The sequence below is a fragment of the Ascidia mentula genome, chromosome 5, assembly GCF_947561715.1.
Source record: "Ascidia mentula chromosome 5, kaAscMent1.1, whole genome shotgun sequence".
NCBI lineage: Eukaryota > Metazoa > Chordata > Ascidiacea > Phlebobranchia > Ascidiidae > Ascidia > Ascidia mentula.
The window spans coordinates 10,534,804-10,553,870 of NC_138570.1; the positions used below are offsets into that span (position 1 = coordinate 10,534,804).

Consider the following 19,067-nt stretch of genomic DNA (forward strand, 5'->3'; position numbering starts at 1 on the left):
ACCTTGGAATCGCTTACCAGTCTCCAACGCATGATTGCAATACAACTACATATCATTCAAAAAAAAATGTAGTCTACGCTAGTCGGTTAACGTTCTCTATTCTAACAATTCTATCATTTTGTGTAAAAACGGTAGGATAGATTTGGGTTGGGTTTAGTTTGGACGCTTTACTATACTTTGAAACGGGTCAGAAACAGTTTCTCTGCTTGTAGTTTTGTGAGGGTAAATTCTTCAACCCTGTACTCACTTGCAGTTTCTGGTTAAGTAACGGTTTTTTTTGGTTGCCTGCTTGCCTCTTGCCACTATTGTCATTCTGGCGAAATAAAAATTTTTTTAGAAAAATCGTTTCGCATGATTTGCCACAAATTTCAAATTATGTTTTGAGTCGTTAATTTTGGTTTAGAGTAATTTGGTCCTTTTCGGCAAGCAAATTGGCAAAACATCTATCTGGCAGAAGTGGAAATCATTTTAAATGCTATGTAAAACCAAACGTTTCTTGAAATAACATGAATATATACTTCACAGCGTGTCCGAGAGTTCACACAAAGTGATGGTAGTTGTAAGTACGAAATAAACACTTTCCGGGACTGATATTTTTCTAAAAATCGCTCTATAAGTAGAGTTTTGCATTAGCTAAACGCTCATATCAAAATAAAATGGTAGACAAGCGTCGTTTTTCTTTGAAATGACTTTTATCGTCAACAATTGCGACCAGAATGAGGTATGCGACGAAATTCTATTGGCGTTTCAAACATTTTCCGGGACTAATATTTTTCTAAAAATCGCTGTATTGGTAGAATACAACACAAGCGAAATAAAATGGTAAACAAGCGCCGTTTTCCATCGAAATGACTTTTGTCGTCAACAATTGCAACCAGAATGAGGTATGCGACGAAATTCTATTGGCGTTTTATACCCTTTCCGGAACTAATATTTTTCCAAAAATCGCTATTTAGTTAGAATACAACATAAGCTAAACGCTCATATCAAAATAAAATGGTAGACAAGCGCCGTTTTCCATCGAAATGACTTTTCTGCCACATATAGCTGATACAGAGACTGTTATGTCATAAGTGCAAGCTTTACAAACGCACATTTCAAATTAAAATAGTAGATTAGCGCTGTCTTTTAGTGAAGCGGTGGAAAGCAATTATAAGCTTACAGAAACCTTTCATCAAAATAAAGTCCAGCACAGCTGCTCTGTTGACTGTTACGTCATAAATATATCAAGCAATTTTCTTCACTGGCACGCATTGAAAGAAGCTGGTGCCAAATATATATTAGTAGCCTGCAATATATCCCAATGTCTGTTTTATGTGTTGGCTGCTTCAGTCTATTTGTATAGTTATCATTATTACGTGACAGGAGATCAGGCTTCGGTTTTGTTTGAAATTAGTTTTTTCTTTTATTCGTTTACTGGTTACACCTTGGTGGGATGGACGTGTTTTTGTTCATTAACTCACATCAACCTTATTTTAGTAAAAATCTGGTTTGTGCAGAACACTTGGCTTCCCTGACAAATTGTCTCGATGATGCTAGCGCAATGAGTCTCAATGAAGGTCGGCTGATTGTTGGCTAGTTGCCGCTGAATTTTCTAATTGCCGCAGTCTCTGTGTTATCCTTGCAAGCCAAAATTTGTTTTGTTACGTTAAAATTCATTTCGTTGGAAAACGCCGCTTGTCTACCATTTTATTTCGATAGGAGCGCTTGGCTTATGCTGTATTGTAACTAAATAGCGATTTGCAGAAAAATATTAGTCCCGGAAAGTGTTTACAACGCCAATAGAATTTCGTCGCATACCTCATTCTGGTTGCAATTGTTGACGATAAAGGTCATTTCGATGGAAAACGGCGCTTGTCCACGATTATATTTCGATATGAGCGTTTAGCTAATGCTGTACTCCACTTATAGAGCGATTTTTAGAATAATATTAGTCCCGGGAAGTCTTTAAAACGCCAATTGAATTTCGTCGCATACCTCATTCTGGTTGCAATTGTTGACAATAAAAGTCATTTCGATGGAAAACGGCGCTTGTCTACCATTTTATTTCGATATGAGCGCTTGGCTTATGCTGTACTCTAACTATAGAGCGATTTTTAGAAAAATATCAGTCCCGGAAAGTGTTTATTACGTACTTACAACTACCATGATTTTGTGTGAACTCTCGGACACGCTGTGAAGTATATATTCATGTTACATAAAGAAGCGTTTGGTTTTACATAGCATTTAAAATGACTTTCACTTCTGCCAGATAGACGTTTTGCCAATTTGCTTGCCAAAAAGGACCAAATTACTCTAAACCAAAATTAACGACTCAAAATATAATGTGAAATTTGTGGAAAATCATGCGGAACGATTTTTCTATTTTTTTCGCCAGAATGACAATAGTCTCTTGCCCTAACTCGCATGTTAAGTTGCAAGCAACATGGTTGGGGCTTTACGAAACAGCGTTAATTGTTGCTGTTGTGCTGGTTTTGCTGGTTTTGCATGATACAAGATGTTTCATTCAGAAAGTTTGGTAGTAAAAGTGTGAGTTGTGCTCCGAAACTGTATGACTTTTGTTGTTAAAATACTTATTTGATATTCTACATTGAAGAAATGTAAATTCAAATTAATCTTATTTCTGAAAATTTTAGTTACAATTTGTACCCACAGGTCAAATGCTTTACAACAACAACATATTTTGCTACTTGAACAATAGTTACAACCAACATTGATTGAAAAAAATGCCGTGAAGTACATATGTGAAACTTAATCTGACATATAACAATGATTTGTTTTGTTGCAGTCTATATATACCAATAATAACAATGACAGAGGAAGCTACGAAAAAGCATTTGGGCATTCCAGAGGCAACTTTTGTAACAGATGTGGATGCATTTATGAAAGAAATGGGTGCAACAAGCACAGAATCTTTACTTCGCAAGTTGGAGGAAAGCTATCAAAAGTACAAGATGATGGAAATTAACTTGTTGCGCAAAAAGCAAAGATTACAGCACCAGATTCCCGAGTTAAAATCAACACTAGATATAGTTAAGCATCTTAACAACAAAAAATCTTCACCAGAAAAATCCACTTTCCTGCTTTCTGCATCTCTTCATGCCAAAGCAGAAATACCACCAACAGAAGAAGTATTTTTGTGGCTTGGGGCAAATGTTATGCTTTCATACAGCACAGGTGAAGCTCTTGAATTGCTGTCGCAAAATAATAAGTCTGCAGCCAAAAATCTCACTTCCATCAATAATGATTTGGATTACTTGCGTGACCAAATAACCACAACAGAAGTTACAATGGCTCGATTATATAATTGGGATGTTAAGAACAGAAAAGCAGCAGCCAGCTAAACCACGTTTAAATTGCTGCATGCTTTAATTGTGAAAAATGTGCCCATACAACTTGATACGTTTGGATTTCCAATCCACAACATAGTTTAAAACAAGATTGCATTAGCCCATTGACAAACAGTTTTAATTGTGCTAATTCATTTTGTATAAAGAAACCAATAGTCTTTGCATATGATTTTCAGCAGTGCAAAGTATGATGTGATTAGTGGTATGGTTGTGTAATGCGTCTGTCTCCACATTTGCATCACTAAACTAATAAAACTACATGTTTGTCTAATACTGGTATTTTTGTTTTTAATAAGGTATAAATTGCTTTGCTTTTTTTAAAGTTGATTCCGTTTCAATTTTGAAGTTGCTCAAATAACTGGTAGCTGTTCTAAAACACATTGTATTCATTATCTGTCACTTAAAGAACTTCTTGTGTTTCTTTATGTTTGTAAAGAACATGTAATGAAGCAATCAGAGATCCATTAATGTACATTATAGGGTGTTATGGCCACATGTAAATGGGAGCTGACGCAACGACTGTACGAAAAGTGTCTCTATAGGCTGAGAATTAATCAAATACCGATGGCTACGCCATATACATATGGAGCAAATCGAATTGGCCGGAGCCACACTGTTCAGAAATCAAACGATGCTCCTATCATAACTGGTTCAAATTATTTGACTCCAGTAGCTACAGGGCTGCACTAGTATAGCAACGGCTGATTTGTTCGACAAGCTTAAAAAGTCTAGGTGAACTCTTCATCTAGAAGCAGATCTGCTATTAACTCTACGTCTGTGTTTTGCAAAAGAACCGATGAGTGAAAAATCCGTGCTTGTCTTCAAGCAGTGCTTACATGTGATAAACCCATGACGCAATCATTCTTCACAAAATTTTATGACGTATTTCTATACGTGTTTTTTTATATATCGTATAATTTGCTCGCGTCACTGCAAACAGCAAAACTACAAGCCTCGTGGTATAATATGCCAGAGTCAAACCGAAAGTAAATCCACAAATAAGCTTCATTGAAAAACGAGGAATTATTGTCTTTAAAAGTTGTATGGAAATAAGCCTGGGACACCATAACAATATTAAAACGACGCTCCTATGCGTCTCACGCTACATTTGGAAACCACTACCTGTTTAGTAAGTCTCGAACAAGTCGTTGCTGAAGATTCTCCAATGAGGTACGCAGAAAAGCATAAAGGGGTGCGGAGAGTTTGACGTCTTGCATCTCTGCGAACCCAACGTCAAGACGGGCAAGTTTCGAAGACCTTGGCCTTCTGGTCTCATCTGTTTTGAGACCAACAGTAGGATTTGTGGAAAGAGTCTCAAATTGTTGAGTGACATCAAGGTGCTGTGACAAGAAGGTAACGCAAGTTAGAAGACGCGATGCAAGGAAAGTTACCAGGGAAGGCGTCAGAAAGTCTGTGCACCGGACATGAAGCTATAAGCCGAATTCTGAGCAAGCATATTAGAGAACAAGATTTGTAAAGTGTCCTGCATATCAGAAAACGATATGTGCTGTCAAGATTTTTAGGTCTAAGATAAATTTCAAACATCATATTTCCCGAAAATATGAATGTTTAGCGCGAAATATCGTCAAATAAACTTTCACATTCTAAAATTCATGTTGGGGTAAAAGTAATCGGAATTTGAAATAAATCTGTTCGACAGTTAACCGACCATTTTGAAAGTAAAAATGATTGGTTAAGCTCATTTTCTGCAACTTTACAACTGGAAACAGGAAATAATTATCTATGTTGCCACGATTGCCGCGTCGTATGTAAAATTGTTTGGAAGCATGTCCGTAAAATCAATCATGCATGCAACCTGTGATATGCTACGAGTGTCGACTGGCGTTGAAATTAATGCCGGCAATAAACAATCAATGGAGACACTTGCGTGATTTGTTATCATGAACCGCTTTAGCTATATGTGTTATACGACTATAAGATATACACTGTTAACAACTGGGGTATCAATGCTTAAAACAACTACTTGTATTTTATGTTGAGTTATAGGAACCGAAGCTATGGAACCTGATGTGTTTGCGCCGCCTGAAATTTTGTCAATGAATAAGTTAAATAAGTGGGATCGTCAGCCAGAAGGTGAATGTCTGGCTCCACTTGGGACCAAGCAGCAGGACAGTTTTTTGGAATTGGCTACAATAGCATCACACAGACCACTTCCAATTGAGGTTTGCCAATGTTAATGCTAACTTGAAATAGGAATTGATAGTGTGTTTTATGTATTTTGGTGTCAGGTACCACTTGAAGAACCTGTTAATATTGCACACAAGGTGTCTGTAAAAGGAGTGATTGTTCCAGGGTCTACAGAAGATGTTCTTGCACAAGGTTTTGGAATGCTTGGAATGGCTGGAGACAGAATAGAAAATGCTCAACAAGTAAGTGGCCTGTGATGTACATTTTTCTGGGTTTAAAAAGTGAGTAAATGAATTAAACCACTGAAGAAAAGAACTACTGTATATGACAATAACTATAATTAAATATGAAACAAATTAAAATGCCACACATGTGGTCCTCATCATGGGTCTGACTCTGTTCGTTTGTGTCTGTTTTAGTTTTACAACTGGTTTTCAAAAGTGGAAGAAGAGATGGCTAAAATGGAGGCAGAGGGTTATGTAAAACATTTGAAAGAGCTAAAGGAACACAAGGAATTTTGTAATCATATTACTGAAGATGTGGACAAGGCCTTAGATTTTTTAGACAAACTTGAGAAAGAGGTAATTTAAAAAAAAACTCTTGTATATTTAAATACTACTAAGTTTCGTTGTTAAGTTGTAATGTGTGATTAAACTATACCTTTGAATTTGCAGTATGTGTTTGTTTCAACCAAAACCAATGCACTGCATGAGGCCTGTGAGCATCTACTTGCAGACCAAACTGCTCTTATTAACACAGCAGAGTCGATACATGAGAACCTTGAGTATTTTAGTGAGCTGAAACGATTTAAAACTGTAAGTACTTTTGTGCACTGTACGTTGTCTTCTATATAACTACTGATAGATCAAAATTTTCTGCAGAAACTAGACTCGCCAAACTTGCAAGTGACTGGAGAATCTTTTCAAGCCATGCTTTCCAGAATGGATGAGTGCATAGAATTTATGAAAGCACATGTACGTTTAAATTTTGGTCTATTACAATAAATGCTTTTATAAGCCAGACAAGATGTCATGAATTGCCTATAGGAATCAGCCTGTGCTGGTCCATGTTGAATGATGGATCTGTCTTTTAAGTATCAGCAACTTCAATAAACTCAAAAAAGAGTAACAGGGGATTAGCATTAGTGTATATTCTATTTGAATATCATAATGTCAATAGGCGAAATTGCTATTTCTGTTTTCATTTAAGATTATTTACAGTAATCTTCTTTTACTCTTCTTTGAGATTGCTGAGTATATAACTCATATATATATATATTCAATGTGGCCTTTACTGAACTAAAGGCCTACAGAATGGGACAATCCTGTCTTTTCATGCAAGAGCATGCATTGTTTCTGCCAACCAACTTGGTCATTATAATGTATCTTTTTTTTAAAACAATTGTTCAGCCTATGTACAAAGAAAGCACTTCATATATGGAAAAATACAAAGCTTCGTTGCTCTCTGCTTTGGGAATGATTAAAACTTATGTTGTGAAGTCACTGGAAGGCACAACTCGGTCCATATTAAATAGAAAGGTACATTTAGTAGTATAGTTTTCATTGCTGTAGAAAACAATTTGATTTTACCAAATAAAAAAGACAATGTTTTGTCAATAATCAATTTATCCACAACATTAGAATGAAGCTGTTTCTTCAACTTCAACTTCTGATGATGCCTTCACTTTGTATTATGGGAAGTTTAGAACTAACGCCCCTAGAATTAAAGGACTAATGGAGCAAGTTGAACAGCGTGCTGCGAAGGATGAACAGTAACTGTCAACTTTATAAATTTAATCATGCTAATCTCAAATCATGAATAGACTTTTTGTAATATTTCATGCAATGGGCTGCCAAGCCTACACACCTAGACTTTTTGTATTAACAGATTTAAACATTTTACCCGACATTTTCACATACAATATCGATTGCCTTGTCTTTTTTATTTGTATTTGGTGCTTGAATTGTTTCAAAAATAGATCCCTTTAACACCAACAAATCATAACACAGTAAAAAAATTAGAAAGTTTATTTGACCAAATTAAATATGTCACCAAATTTGCATGCTAATTCAATTATGTTGTTCTGCAGATATCAATATATGCTGTCAGAGGTACACAGTTGTTACTTTACCCAGCGTGAAACATTACTTGGTCCTTCCGTCACATCAGCTATGACAGAATTAGTAAATCTAAATAAACAGGTTATTTATTTGCAATTTAATGTCATTATGACTGAGAATTGTAATTGTTTCAGATGTTTTTTTACATTTTTACATACTTCACTCATAAATTTTTATTTTAATGTACTTTGGTGTATTTAATGCCATGTTTTATGTCAACTATTTGCAATAGTAATTTCTGTTAGTGGTTTTGCTTAACTTTGTTTTGTGTCTTTGTAGGATCATTGTGCTTTGGTAAGGAGTGGTTGTGCATTTATGGTCCATGTGTGTGAGGATGAGTATCAACTTTATGGACATTTTTTCTCAGCTCAGTCGCTCAAGCTTCAGTAAGCAAACGTTTGAATAAAATGGAAAACCATTTAACATGCATTCAGCAGTGTTACCAAAAATTCAAATGATTTAGATTTATAATTTTTAGAATTCATCACAAATATATCTAATGATTTTTACTTTAAGTGAGATGTTGCTTCGACTGTGTGGAAACTTGTATGACCTTTTACGTCCCTTAATCATCCATGTTTATCATTTGGAAACACTTGCTGAACTGTGCACCATATTAAAGACAGAAATGATTGATGATCATGTACAAAATAACCGTAAGAACCAAAACTGAAGTAATAATTGTTTAGTATCTTTTGGGTACAAATGGTTGTATAAGATAATATCATTTATGTTAGTGTTCTGCAAGTCATTTTACTGAAAGATATAGGATAGGAAAAAAAATTTTTATCTAGTGGCCTTTACTTTGTATTATGTGGCCTAAATACTGTCTAGTGGCCTAAATACTGGTATAATATAGCCATGCAGGTATTGGATCTACCTAAACTTTCAAAGCAACGTTACTGACTTTTGCTACTCTAATATTTGTAGCTGAACAACTTCAAGCCTTTCATTCTATTACTCTTCAAATGCTGGAGGATGTGCAGGAAAGGTTGGTGTATCGGGCAAATATTTACATCCGTGATGAAATTCTTGGCTACAAGCCCTCTCCTGGGGATCTTGCCTACCCTCAAAAATTGCAAATGATGGAGGTTCATATCTTTAATTTGTTTTTATTAGGAGTTAAGTTGTTTCACTCTATGGTACACAACTAACAACTAGTTAGTGTATCTTATCCAAATTCCCAATGGAAATTTGTCAATATAACTAAAAAGTTAAAGATTGTATAGCAAACTTGCTCTTAGTACTTTATTTATTCGGTTTAATTTTTTCAGGAAATAGCCAAAAGCCTTAAACAACCCAAAAAGCAGCCAGATGGCTCATTTACTGAAATAAAATTAAAAGATGACACAGAACCTGGTGAAGCAAAAGCAATGAGTGATTCTCATGATGGCAAGTTATTTTCTTGGCATGTTATGTAGCGAGTTTTTGAAAACTGTGTTTCCCAGGTGATGGCATGGCTAAAAAGCCATTGGTTCAAAAATTTCAAACCTCACCTGCCGACATGCATGGTATGTGGTTTCCAACTGTACGTCGTGTTTTGGTTTGTTTGTCAAAACTCTACAGATGTGTGGATGTAAGTATATGGGTTATTTTTATTGTGAGCTAACATCAAGTTGATGAAGATATTTTGATATCTTATGATTTATTTTATTTAAATCTTGTTTAGGTTTAATTTTTAACTAAACAAATAACAGAATATCAAAATTATTTCCAACACTGGAATAACTGGAAAATTATTCAAGTTGTGTCTTGTCAATTTTTTGTCCATATGGAATGTAATGTTACTTGTATTATAACTATTGTTTTGTTGGTAGAAAACCATATTTCAGGGTCTTTCACAGGAAGCTTTAGAAGCTTGTGTACAGTCCCTTGTTAGTGCCTGCAATGCTATTAAATCTGGCACTGCCTCAAAAAACAAAACTACATCATCAAAAGTTGTTGAAAACAAGGTGATAACATTGTGCTGTTTGAAATTTCATACATGTTTAGCTAACAATTTTACAGGCACTAAAAATTATTCATAATTTGATTGCACTGACACAGTGTTTAAATTTTGTATGATTTTATGTTTTATAGCATATTGATGGGCAGTTATTCCTTATAAAGCACTTACTTATATTGAGAGAACAAATTGCTCCATTCCATGCTGAGTTTGCAATCAAAGAAACACAACTTGATTTCAGCAGAACAAAAGGTTTGGTTGCTGACATTACGGCACTGTTTGCAGTTTGTTGGTAAATGCCTACATTCCAATATAATGACAGTGTTTAAATAAGTTAACTGTCGTTCATGTTACACTGGTTGTAATTTTTTGTAGTAAAACACTGCTATTTATGTTTTGTAAGTTTTGCAATAAGAATTCATATTCCTAGTTTTGTTGTGTTTTCTCTTCAAAAAAGTGCATTCTTGCAAGTTATTTTTTTTTTGCCTTAAACTATACCCCTAAACCGTTTCATTTTTTTTGTTTTTGCTGTATTTAGATGCAGCTTTCAAATTTGTGTGGGAACCAAGTTTTCTGTCAAACATCTTAAAAGTTAATTCCAGCAATTCATTACTGCAATTCATGTTGGATGGAGCACCAGAAGTGAAAGAATTTTATATTGATAGCAAAAAGGATGTAGACAGGTAAATAAAATGAGATGAAGTTTTGGAATTTTTACAGTAAAATGTATGAACCTGGTTTAAAATATATGGTTTGTGTCGTTAAATAGGCAACTAAAACAAGTTTGTGAAGAGTTCATTCAACACCAGACTTCTCTCTTCTGTGAACCACTTTCTGATTTTTTATACAAAGTACGCGTTTATTTATTTTCTTCCCTGTTAAACAACTTGAATTTAAATAAATTTTTTTAGGCAAACAAATTTCTTAATATAAGCAGAGAAGAAGGGCCAAGCAGAAGCTCACTAAGGCAGCAAGCATTTGCCACTCCAGGTCTACGTTTCATGTTTCCAAAAAAAGTTTTTTTCAGAAAAAAGTAACAACATTTTCCATTTTCAGAAGTTCTTAATGAGCTGGTGGCTCAGGTGTACAGAGATCTAAAATTAAGAGTAAAGAAGACTGTCTCCAGTATGGCTCTGTATTTGGCAAACAAAGAAACAGAAAACATTTTGTTTAAACCTGTAAAGGTATTTTTGTCATGTCTTCTTTGGTCACTAAATACTCGGGTTTCAAAATTTTGCTGGGTTAAGTAATTTTTACATTGATTAAGTGAAACTTTAGTTAAGTTCTTTAAACTCCGATTATCCCACATTCACATATTCTTTTTTGCAGCTTAATGTTCAACATGCCTTCCAAGAACTTCACATGACTCTGCTAGAAAACTACACAGAAGAAGACCGGGCAATAGTGGCCGCACCATCATCTGACCAAGTATGCCTTTTTTGTTTTTTAATTGTTAATCAAGATAGAAATATTTTTAAACTCGTTTCTATTCTTTTTAAAAACTTGTTGGAATAAATTTGCCAATTTTTTATCATATGTATTGATTGAGTATTAAGCCTGGTCCCATAAAAAAGTTTTTTTATGGTAAAACATTCGATTGCGTAAATCTTTGTTCTTCTTCATACTGGTTATTGTAGACTATGTAAATATGTTGTATGCACAGAGCTACCTTTACTACGAAACGTACAGTAAAACAATTCGTCCACAGCAGTTGCCATATGGTATTTTATTTTCCGTAAATATGAGGGTAAACATTTACTGTAACAGGCAAACATTGTGGGAGAAATCATTCCGGTTTCCTTGTGTGTAATCTTTCGTAGCCGTTTTTATTGCACAACATATGAAAAGACACTTTGGCTGTGTCCGGTAAAAATGTTCGTAGATTGTTGCAGTGGTTCTTAAAGCTTTTTGGGATCTTTTTTAATGGCGTACTGATTAATCGCACCTGTATCAATCGTGTTGCTATAGCGATGAGCCAGTTGTATGATGTGAGGAAATATTGATATCTTCAGTTTATTTGCTTGAGCTTGTTTGCTGAACGCGGTATTGGAAATTTGGTGAGGACCAAAACTAGAAGCATTACATATTCCCATTGCGGGCTATTCAGAAAACAGTTGGTTTGAGCCAGAGTATTTGTTCCGTAAACTTGATGACAGGCGACATTGTATTGTGGACAGCACAATCTTACATATTGACGAATGAAACAGCAACAGATGAAGGATGGGAAAGTGAAGAAAACGACCCTGTCTTTGACATTTTCATTGTAATTGTATCCACAATAATTATAATCACCAACCTTATGGTTATCTTCAGTGTGTTGTTCTTTGTGATGAAGAAAAATGCTTGTCTCACAAATCATCAGGTCAACAGCTTCTATCTGATTCTTAACTTGGCATGTGCTGACTTACTGGTAAGCACAGAAATTCATGACAAAATATATATTTGCATAAAAATTATAATTACAGGTAGGATTGTCTTCTCTGACCATCTTTGCAGTGTATGCAGTGAATGTGAATTTAGTTCAAACGTATCAAAGTTGTTTGTTTGGTATCTGTTGTACTGTTACATCATGCTCAGCTTCTGTATTTTCCATAACAACAATCAGTATTGATCGTTATTTTTCAATCATGCATCCACTGAGATATGATTACACAGTTAAAAAGTGGAAGGTAACACAATAAAAAAATACAAATAACTGTTATAACTTATTTTGCCATGTCACAGGTCTTGCTTGTTGTTTGTCTGATTTGGACATTATCCATCTTACTTGGATTCGCTCCTCTTATGGGATGGAGAAATTATGACTTTCATTCGTATCATCATCCACATACTTGCTCCTTCTTGTTAATCCTGCCAGCATCTTATGCCATCTTCTTGTTTACTGGAATTTTTCTCCCACAAGTAGTGTTGATGATATATATATACAGCAAAATTTTTAAAGGTAAACATAAAGTTGAAATGTGTGTCTTTATTTTAAGTCCTATGAATATAACACTTCCTTTTAATTGAGTATAATCTTAAATTTAGCATTAAACCAAATGTAAACATGTGGTAGGCCATCTTGAAATATTCAAATATTTGAAGGGTAAGGCCACGCACATTAAGCAAAGTTTGACATTATGTAAATTAACACATACCCTAATGTACTTTTACGATTTGTAACTTGTAGTGTCGCGGAAGCACAGCAAACAAATGGCAAGAACAAAAGTCAAAAGGTTGCATGAAATTCCTAAAAACCTCTCCTTCGATGTGAATGTTCACCGAAAATTTGACAGTCGGGAGATTTTGACCACACAATCATGCCCTGTGTCACCAGTGATGCCAAGAATTCACACTGAATACCAAGATGTTCCCTCTGTATTTTTCCCTCCAAGAACTGTGCGGTTTAGCTTAGGGCTGGACACAGATGAAACTTTAAACCGTACGAGAAAACAAAGCATGCCTGCCATATCTTTGTTCAGTAATGCCAACAAGCTCACTTGTAAAAGCAAAACAAGGAATTTGCAAGTTGATGACAGGACAAGATATCACCTTCAAGTTCTTTCTGTACATAACACTTCACCCAAACCGCACATTTCTACAAAGTTGCCACTTGAAAAAACTCCCACTTTAAAAAGAAGTATGTCATACAGCAGTGGCATATCTATGCATTCTTTGGCTTCTCAGGTATTAACCAGATGCTTGTGTTGTTTCTTGTGAAGCAAAACATCAAATTATTTTTGTATTTAGATTAGAACTCGCATTCATAATGCAACTCATCCAAGCAAAAGCACAAAAAGCAGTTTAAAAGCTCTTCGCACAATTGTAATGGTCATTGGGTTTTTCTTGATAATGTGGAGCCCGTTTCTTATCACATCTTGTGTGCAGGTATAGTATTGTAACTTTTGCTAACTTCAAGAAAGTCTATAGGCCATTTTGTAACAACATTATTTACAACATCGCAGTTGATTTGTGGAAACTCATGCCACCTTCATGAGACTGTTGGAACCTATCTCTTACTGTTGGGTTATTGCAATTCAGCAATAAATCCAATAGTGTATTCCTACACCAACAGAGAACTAAAAAGGCAGTTATGCAAACCCTGCAATAAGCGTAGACATCGCAAAGTTTTGGCAAAATCCAGCACTGATGGAATAAGAAGTACTGCGGATATTTCAGACAGCAGATATGGGGCGTCCAGTCAAAACTTATCCACCCCCCACATGAATCGGGTTTCACATTCATCCATACACAATGACCCTGTTCCTCCAAATACAAAACAACAACAAACTTTAGCAGAATTCCTAAATTTCAACCAAGTTGTGAAAAACTGCCATCTTCCTAATGCTTGTTCTGAGTGATTTTGATTTTTGTGTGTCTTGGTTGAATAAAAGGCGAAAAAACTTTATTGAACAATCTTGTGGTCTTTGGTGTTTACATAATCAATCTTTGGTGTTTACATAAAAAAAATTTACATACGTGTTTGAATTTCAGGTTGGTTTGATGATGTCTACAGTGATGAAAATGTGAAGCGGATATTTGGAGATGTTTATTAAGTGCAATAATTTTATTGCTTTGTTTTTGTTTATTTGTATCCCTATAATGGTGCTAATGTTGCCGAATAGTAAAGCTTTACACAGCAAATTGATGGTGGTATTGATTAGAAGTAAAAGTCAGTTGGTTGATATTTAGAAAATATATTATAGAGACCTTAGTTCGAACTGAGCCAAACTAGTTTATATTTTGTGTACAACTGTTGCTTTGGGAGAATGCTTCTTGGTAACTTTAAAAGGAAATGAATTGGGTAAATAAGCAATGGAGCCAATAACATTATTGTAAGTCACACAAAAGCTGCACTGATAAGACCTATAATGTTAAAACAGTGGCCCTGTCTGCAGCCCTGGAGATACAATCAGTCCCAATGCAAAACTATTTCCCAACAGCTTGTGTATTTAACAAACATATACCAGAATAAATTAAAAAAATCTTCTCAACACTTGGGTATATACACTGACACTGAAAATGCTTACAGGATGAAGTGCTTCTTATATTGAAGTGCTTAGGTAGGGTAATTAGGTCATATGCAATGCATTGGCAGTTATTACAATAGGCACATTGTAAGCACAAGAAAAATTGCAGCAGGAACAGTAAATTTTTAGGAAATGTTTACAAGATGCTTTTCTGTGTAACCTGAGATAAATAAAACTAATTGACAGTTACTGCAATATTTAAATCAGCTTCCTTATTTGCTGTAGGTAGTGGTCTCCGTTGCTTTACTTTGGCCTAAAAAAAATCCAAAAAGTGTGTTGGGTTATTGGATTCGTTATTGATTGTGTTTAATAGCTACATCCATTATGCAATTTCACATTTTGTGAAGCCATGTTGAACCAACCATTGATGTGTAATACTATTTCTTTTGCAAGATGTGCTAACTGGGTTATGGAGTTTAGTAAAAGTTACATTTTAAACTAAAAATTAAAAATACTAACCTGAACAACCATGGCAGAATTGCCAGAAACATGATCAATGCTTTTTGACTTGTTTTTATTCTTACGCTTCTTTTCACCAGGAAGCTGCTCTTCATAAGCAGCCCTCATAATTGCTGCTCTTTCAAGTTTTGAATTAAGATAGTTTGGCAATTTCATTTTAGCCAGACGAGGAGAATTTGGAAACTTAAATGTGTATTGAATTCTTTCTATGATGGACCTACATCACACAATTGCAAGCAAATTTACTAATAATATTTATTGCTATTAGATAGAATATACAGATTAAGTTTATTGTATATACTCACTGTATATAAGCAACTTTCTCATGGAGAATAACGGTGTCTATATCAATAGGGTCCAGTTTTGGAAGAGCTTGTTTAAGCTGTAAAACCATTCAAGTTAGAGTAGTAAACAGTAATCATAGGAAGTGTGTATAGTCTAACCCAATTATCACTTTGCATCAATTTTAAGTTAAAAATATAAACATACTGTACATCATATAACTGAGTAACTACAAATAACTATATAGCAATACAATGAAAATAATTTGTTTCGGAAACAAATGGCAACAGATTACTACCAGAACACTGCTGTAACACACCACTCTGGACGTACCCGTAATTTTGTTCCAACATTGAATCTAACACTTCTTCGACCATCAGTGAATGTTAAAAAAATATTTTCCTGAGATAAAACTCTTAGCCCAGCATGTCGACTCAGTCCTATCGTAATTGGTTGGAATGGTGGAGCATGAACATGGGTTTCTGTATCTTTCCATTTCCATTTTTTTGTTCTTTCACCATACTCACTTTTAACAATAATCAAAATTTAAATAAAAATGGAAGATTTGCAAACGTCAATGCCTTACCTGAAGTATTCACCACCAAAAGGAGATAAAATTAAATGAATCCTTCCAGAGGGATAATAACATGTGCAGTTACCATTGGGTTGAAACACAGCTTGAATACTAGGCAACTCATCAGAGTCTTTATCCTGACACAAGACAGATTAGTTTGTTGTAAAAAAGTGAAATATCTTTATACCAACCTCATGCAAGATATAGATGAGTTTTCCTGGCTTGTTGCTTGAAAGAATGGTTATGGCAACATTTCCTGACATGTACCACACTGTGCCTGTCCCATCAGCAAAAACAGACAGGAAATTATGTCCATTATCGTATTGCTTGTAGACAAACGTTCGATGGTAACGCTAAATGCAAGTATTAAAACTTTGTTGCCGTATATGCCATTCATTGTTACAATACAATCGTTTAAAAATGTAATTTTACACAAGCTAAAGTTACAAATTTATGGTGAGACCTTTCCACTAATGATGTCACTGCCAACATCTTGAATGAAAAAATCTTTGGCAGGTTCAGGGGGTGTTGGTGGAGTAATGGGACGAATTGTCCAACCTTCCTCCATACACTTGTCCGATGACAATGAGTAGTTAACTGTTTTCAGTTGACGTGCAACTAAAAGCAGAAAAATTTTGGTTTAGGACCTGACCCAAAAACAAGATTATTATTTCATACAAGCATAGAAGTTTGTTTGATTAGTTGCAACAGTTTGCTTTTGTCTTTCTGCCTCATGTGCTCTCATCCTTTCCGCTGCTTCCTCCTTTGCAATTTTCTTTTCCTGTGGGTTATTAAAACACTTGCTAGATATAAACACAAAACCAAAGGGAACAAAACAGACAGATGCTCACACCTGTTGTGTGCCATATGCAGCATGTGGTTCTATGTCAATTGCTTCTGCAACATTGTTCAACTCTTCTTTTTGCTTTCTTTGCAAGGCAAGCTCTTCAAGAAGTTTACTGTAGCGTTCTTGCTCTTCTGGACTTAAATCCTCCCAACTGCGATCTATGGGAAGTGTTTTCTGAAAAAAAATTTGCAACAGAATTTTTTTTTACTGCCAAAAGCATCCACATCATCACCTCAATATCGCTGTAGTCAATTGGAGCGGACTTAGATTCTGCTTTGTATTGCAAGATTCTCGGTGGACCAACACTTGTTATGGAAGTTACTGTTGTGCGACTTTCAGAATCTGTTTCTTTATCTTTTAATTCAACCACCATCTTAAAATAACAATAAAAAATAACTACATCGATTAAACATTACATCTGATGTATCTGGTGTACCTCAGTTACTGGGTTTTCTTCTTCATCATCAAGGTTTGATTCAATCGTCTGTTTGGTAGTTATTGATTCTTGCATTTCCCCCATTTCACTGTCAAAAACATGTGTAACGGTCTATTAGCAGGACACATTTGAACGAACTGAAACCAATATGTGCTTCAAATAGTCTGCCTATGAAACCTTTGTTTATGTGTTCCTATAACACATGGATTACCTGTGAAGGTGTAAAACACTTGACGGACAGCCTTCTGAGTCCAAAATTTCCGATGTCGAAAGATCTGATGTAACATGTAGTTTCTTTCTTCTGTGCATTGGAGTACTGTTTGTGGCCGAGGATTGAGATGCGGCAAGGGCCACAGATGGACGACTTGGAAATAGGTGTAAAGGGTGGTCACCTATATTTAATGTAAGTATGCATGTAAATCCAAAGAAAGTACATTCACTGTGTAAAATGAATGATATAATGCCTCAAAGTATGCAATCTTTACCTTCCTTTTGCCAGGATCCATATTGGTATATCCAACTTTCCTCTGTCTGTACATCAATGGATATAGCAGTATACTCTTCTCCTGTAAACTTTAGACCTTTGGTAATTTCTTTTACAGCAGGAGACTCATAACTGAAACAATATATATAAATATATACTTGTACATTTATTTGAACAAAACAGCAATGCAAAATTTGAAATACTTGCTTACATGTACAAGGGTGTATATATACTCACATTTTACTTATATCTGGTTTCTGGTCAGGATTAGAACCTGTCAAAAAACAAAAAGTTAAGTATTGTTCTTGAATATACTGCTAATTTTGCTGCCAGACATAGTAATTCGAAACTTAAGTGCCATAAGAGCAATTCCCATTAATTGTTCTTGAAGATTAATTTTAGCAACATACCAACAGGGATTGGTGGTAAGGGTTTGGTTCCCAATATGTTTTTGTTCAAGCTGTCTGGATGAATTTCTGAATTAGCTGTGCTGCTTCCTGCAAAAAAACAACATGTAAAATTTGAGTGCATTTCAAAAGAAACAATGGCCAGTTAAGACTTAAAATGTTGAAATGTCTGCAAAACATTTACCGGGTGGCGCTTTAGCCATTAATTCTGTGACATCAACTGGATCTGTCTCTTCCTCATACTTTTTGACATTTTCCACTGTTAATGCTGATGGAACACGAGTCTTGTGTCTGCACGATAATTTATTTGTCTGATAACAAATGTTGCTATTCAATTTTAACGCACAAAATATAAAGCATGCATTACAAGTTTTGTGATGCACAATATTGGCAAACCTTATAAAGGATGCATATTGGTATTTCTATGAAAATAAGTTTTGGTGCTGGCAAAGCCCTCCCCCGAGGGCTGTTTATACCCCCCTGTTGGTCAAATGATCTTCCAGGAGGCTCAATAATTCCTTGCTCTGTCCAATTTTTTTTTCAAACTTTGAAGAATTTTAGGTCCCTATGTAAGTCACAAGACCCATCAATAGTCATTGGGAAACAAGCGGAACAGTCACTAGATGCATTAGAGCAGAGGGCCTTAAAAACAGGATTCCTCCAATGTAATACCCATATAGGTCCTAAAGACCCACAACAAATTGACTTTTTAAACAATGGTTTTACAGTAAACACTCTGTAGGATATATTTACTCTCTAGGTATTTCAGCCTCTGATTCTTGCGATTGGGTGTCAATCGTGTCATCGACCAAGTTTTCAGAAACTTCGGCCGCATGACTTTCGGTTTTAATTTCTTCCGTTTCCGAATCAGTTTGTTCGTCAACACCAACGGTATTGGTGTGTTGAGAGTTTGATTCCATTTTCAAAATAGTATCGTAGGTCACGCCAGGTTCGTTTGTCATTGCAGGCGCTTCTCGCTGTTGAAACGAACAAACGGCGTAAGCAG

General features: G+C 35.3%; 3 protein-coding genes across 4 annotated transcripts; 2 read left to right on the top strand and 1 right to left on the bottom strand.

Moving 5' to 3' along the window:
- The first annotated feature begins 2,425 nt into the window (after positions 1–2,425).
- On the top strand, positions 2,426–3,711 carry LOC145902467 (prefoldin subunit 3-like). The gene has a single exon (XM_082990445.1). It carries the CDS (start codon positions 2,811–2,813, stop codon positions 3,342–3,344), a length of 534 nt encoding a protein of 177 aa, XP_082846571.1. The 5' UTR covers positions 2,426–2,810; the 3' UTR covers positions 3,345–3,711.
- A 1,645-nt stretch (positions 3,712–5,356) lies between these two features.
- Positions 5,357–14,161, top strand: LOC145901442 (conserved oligomeric Golgi complex subunit 3-like). 2 transcript variants are annotated; one of them, XM_082989121.1, is made up of 24 exons: positions 5,357–5,533; positions 5,600–5,740; positions 5,918–6,079; positions 6,173–6,313; positions 6,380–6,472; positions 6,908–7,036; positions 7,139–7,269; positions 7,588–7,699; positions 7,898–8,004; positions 8,135–8,274; positions 8,549–8,709; positions 8,893–9,010; positions 9,067–9,194; positions 9,436–9,570; positions 9,698–9,815; positions 10,102–10,246; positions 10,333–10,414; positions 10,475–10,553; positions 10,620–10,747; positions 10,893–10,991; positions 12,288–12,504; positions 12,733–13,229; positions 13,293–13,430; positions 13,508–14,012. In XM_082989121.1, the coding sequence occupies exons 1-24, from the start codon at positions 5,369–5,371 to the stop codon at positions 13,901–13,903; spliced, it is 3,762 nt and encodes a 1,253-aa protein (XP_082845247.1). In that variant the 5' UTR covers positions 5,357–5,368; the 3' UTR covers positions 13,904–14,012. The 2 variants fall into 2 exon arrangements, with proteins under 2 accessions (XP_082845247.1, XP_082845248.1); XM_082989122.1 differs by lacking the exons at positions 12,288–12,504; positions 12,733–13,229; positions 13,293–13,430; positions 13,508–14,012 and adding an exon at positions 14,037–14,161.
- Positions 14,162–14,472: 311 nt separating this feature from the next.
- LOC145902446 (glutamate-rich protein 6-like) lies at positions 14,473–19,067 on the bottom strand. The gene is made up of 17 exons (XM_082990417.1): positions 18,815–19,067; positions 18,246–18,352; positions 18,065–18,151; positions 17,892–17,928; positions 17,656–17,786; positions 17,382–17,562; positions 17,171–17,258; positions 16,967–17,107; positions 16,741–16,908; positions 16,566–16,668; positions 16,351–16,505; positions 16,079–16,240; positions 15,900–16,024; positions 15,647–15,839; positions 15,337–15,413; positions 15,032–15,248; positions 14,473–14,825 (listed from the first exon to the last, which is right to left on the bottom strand). The coding sequence occupies exons 1-17, from the start codon at positions 19,021–19,023 to the stop codon at positions 14,748–14,750; spliced, it is 2,259 nt and encodes a 752-aa protein (XP_082846543.1). The 5' UTR covers positions 19,024–19,067; the 3' UTR covers positions 14,473–14,747.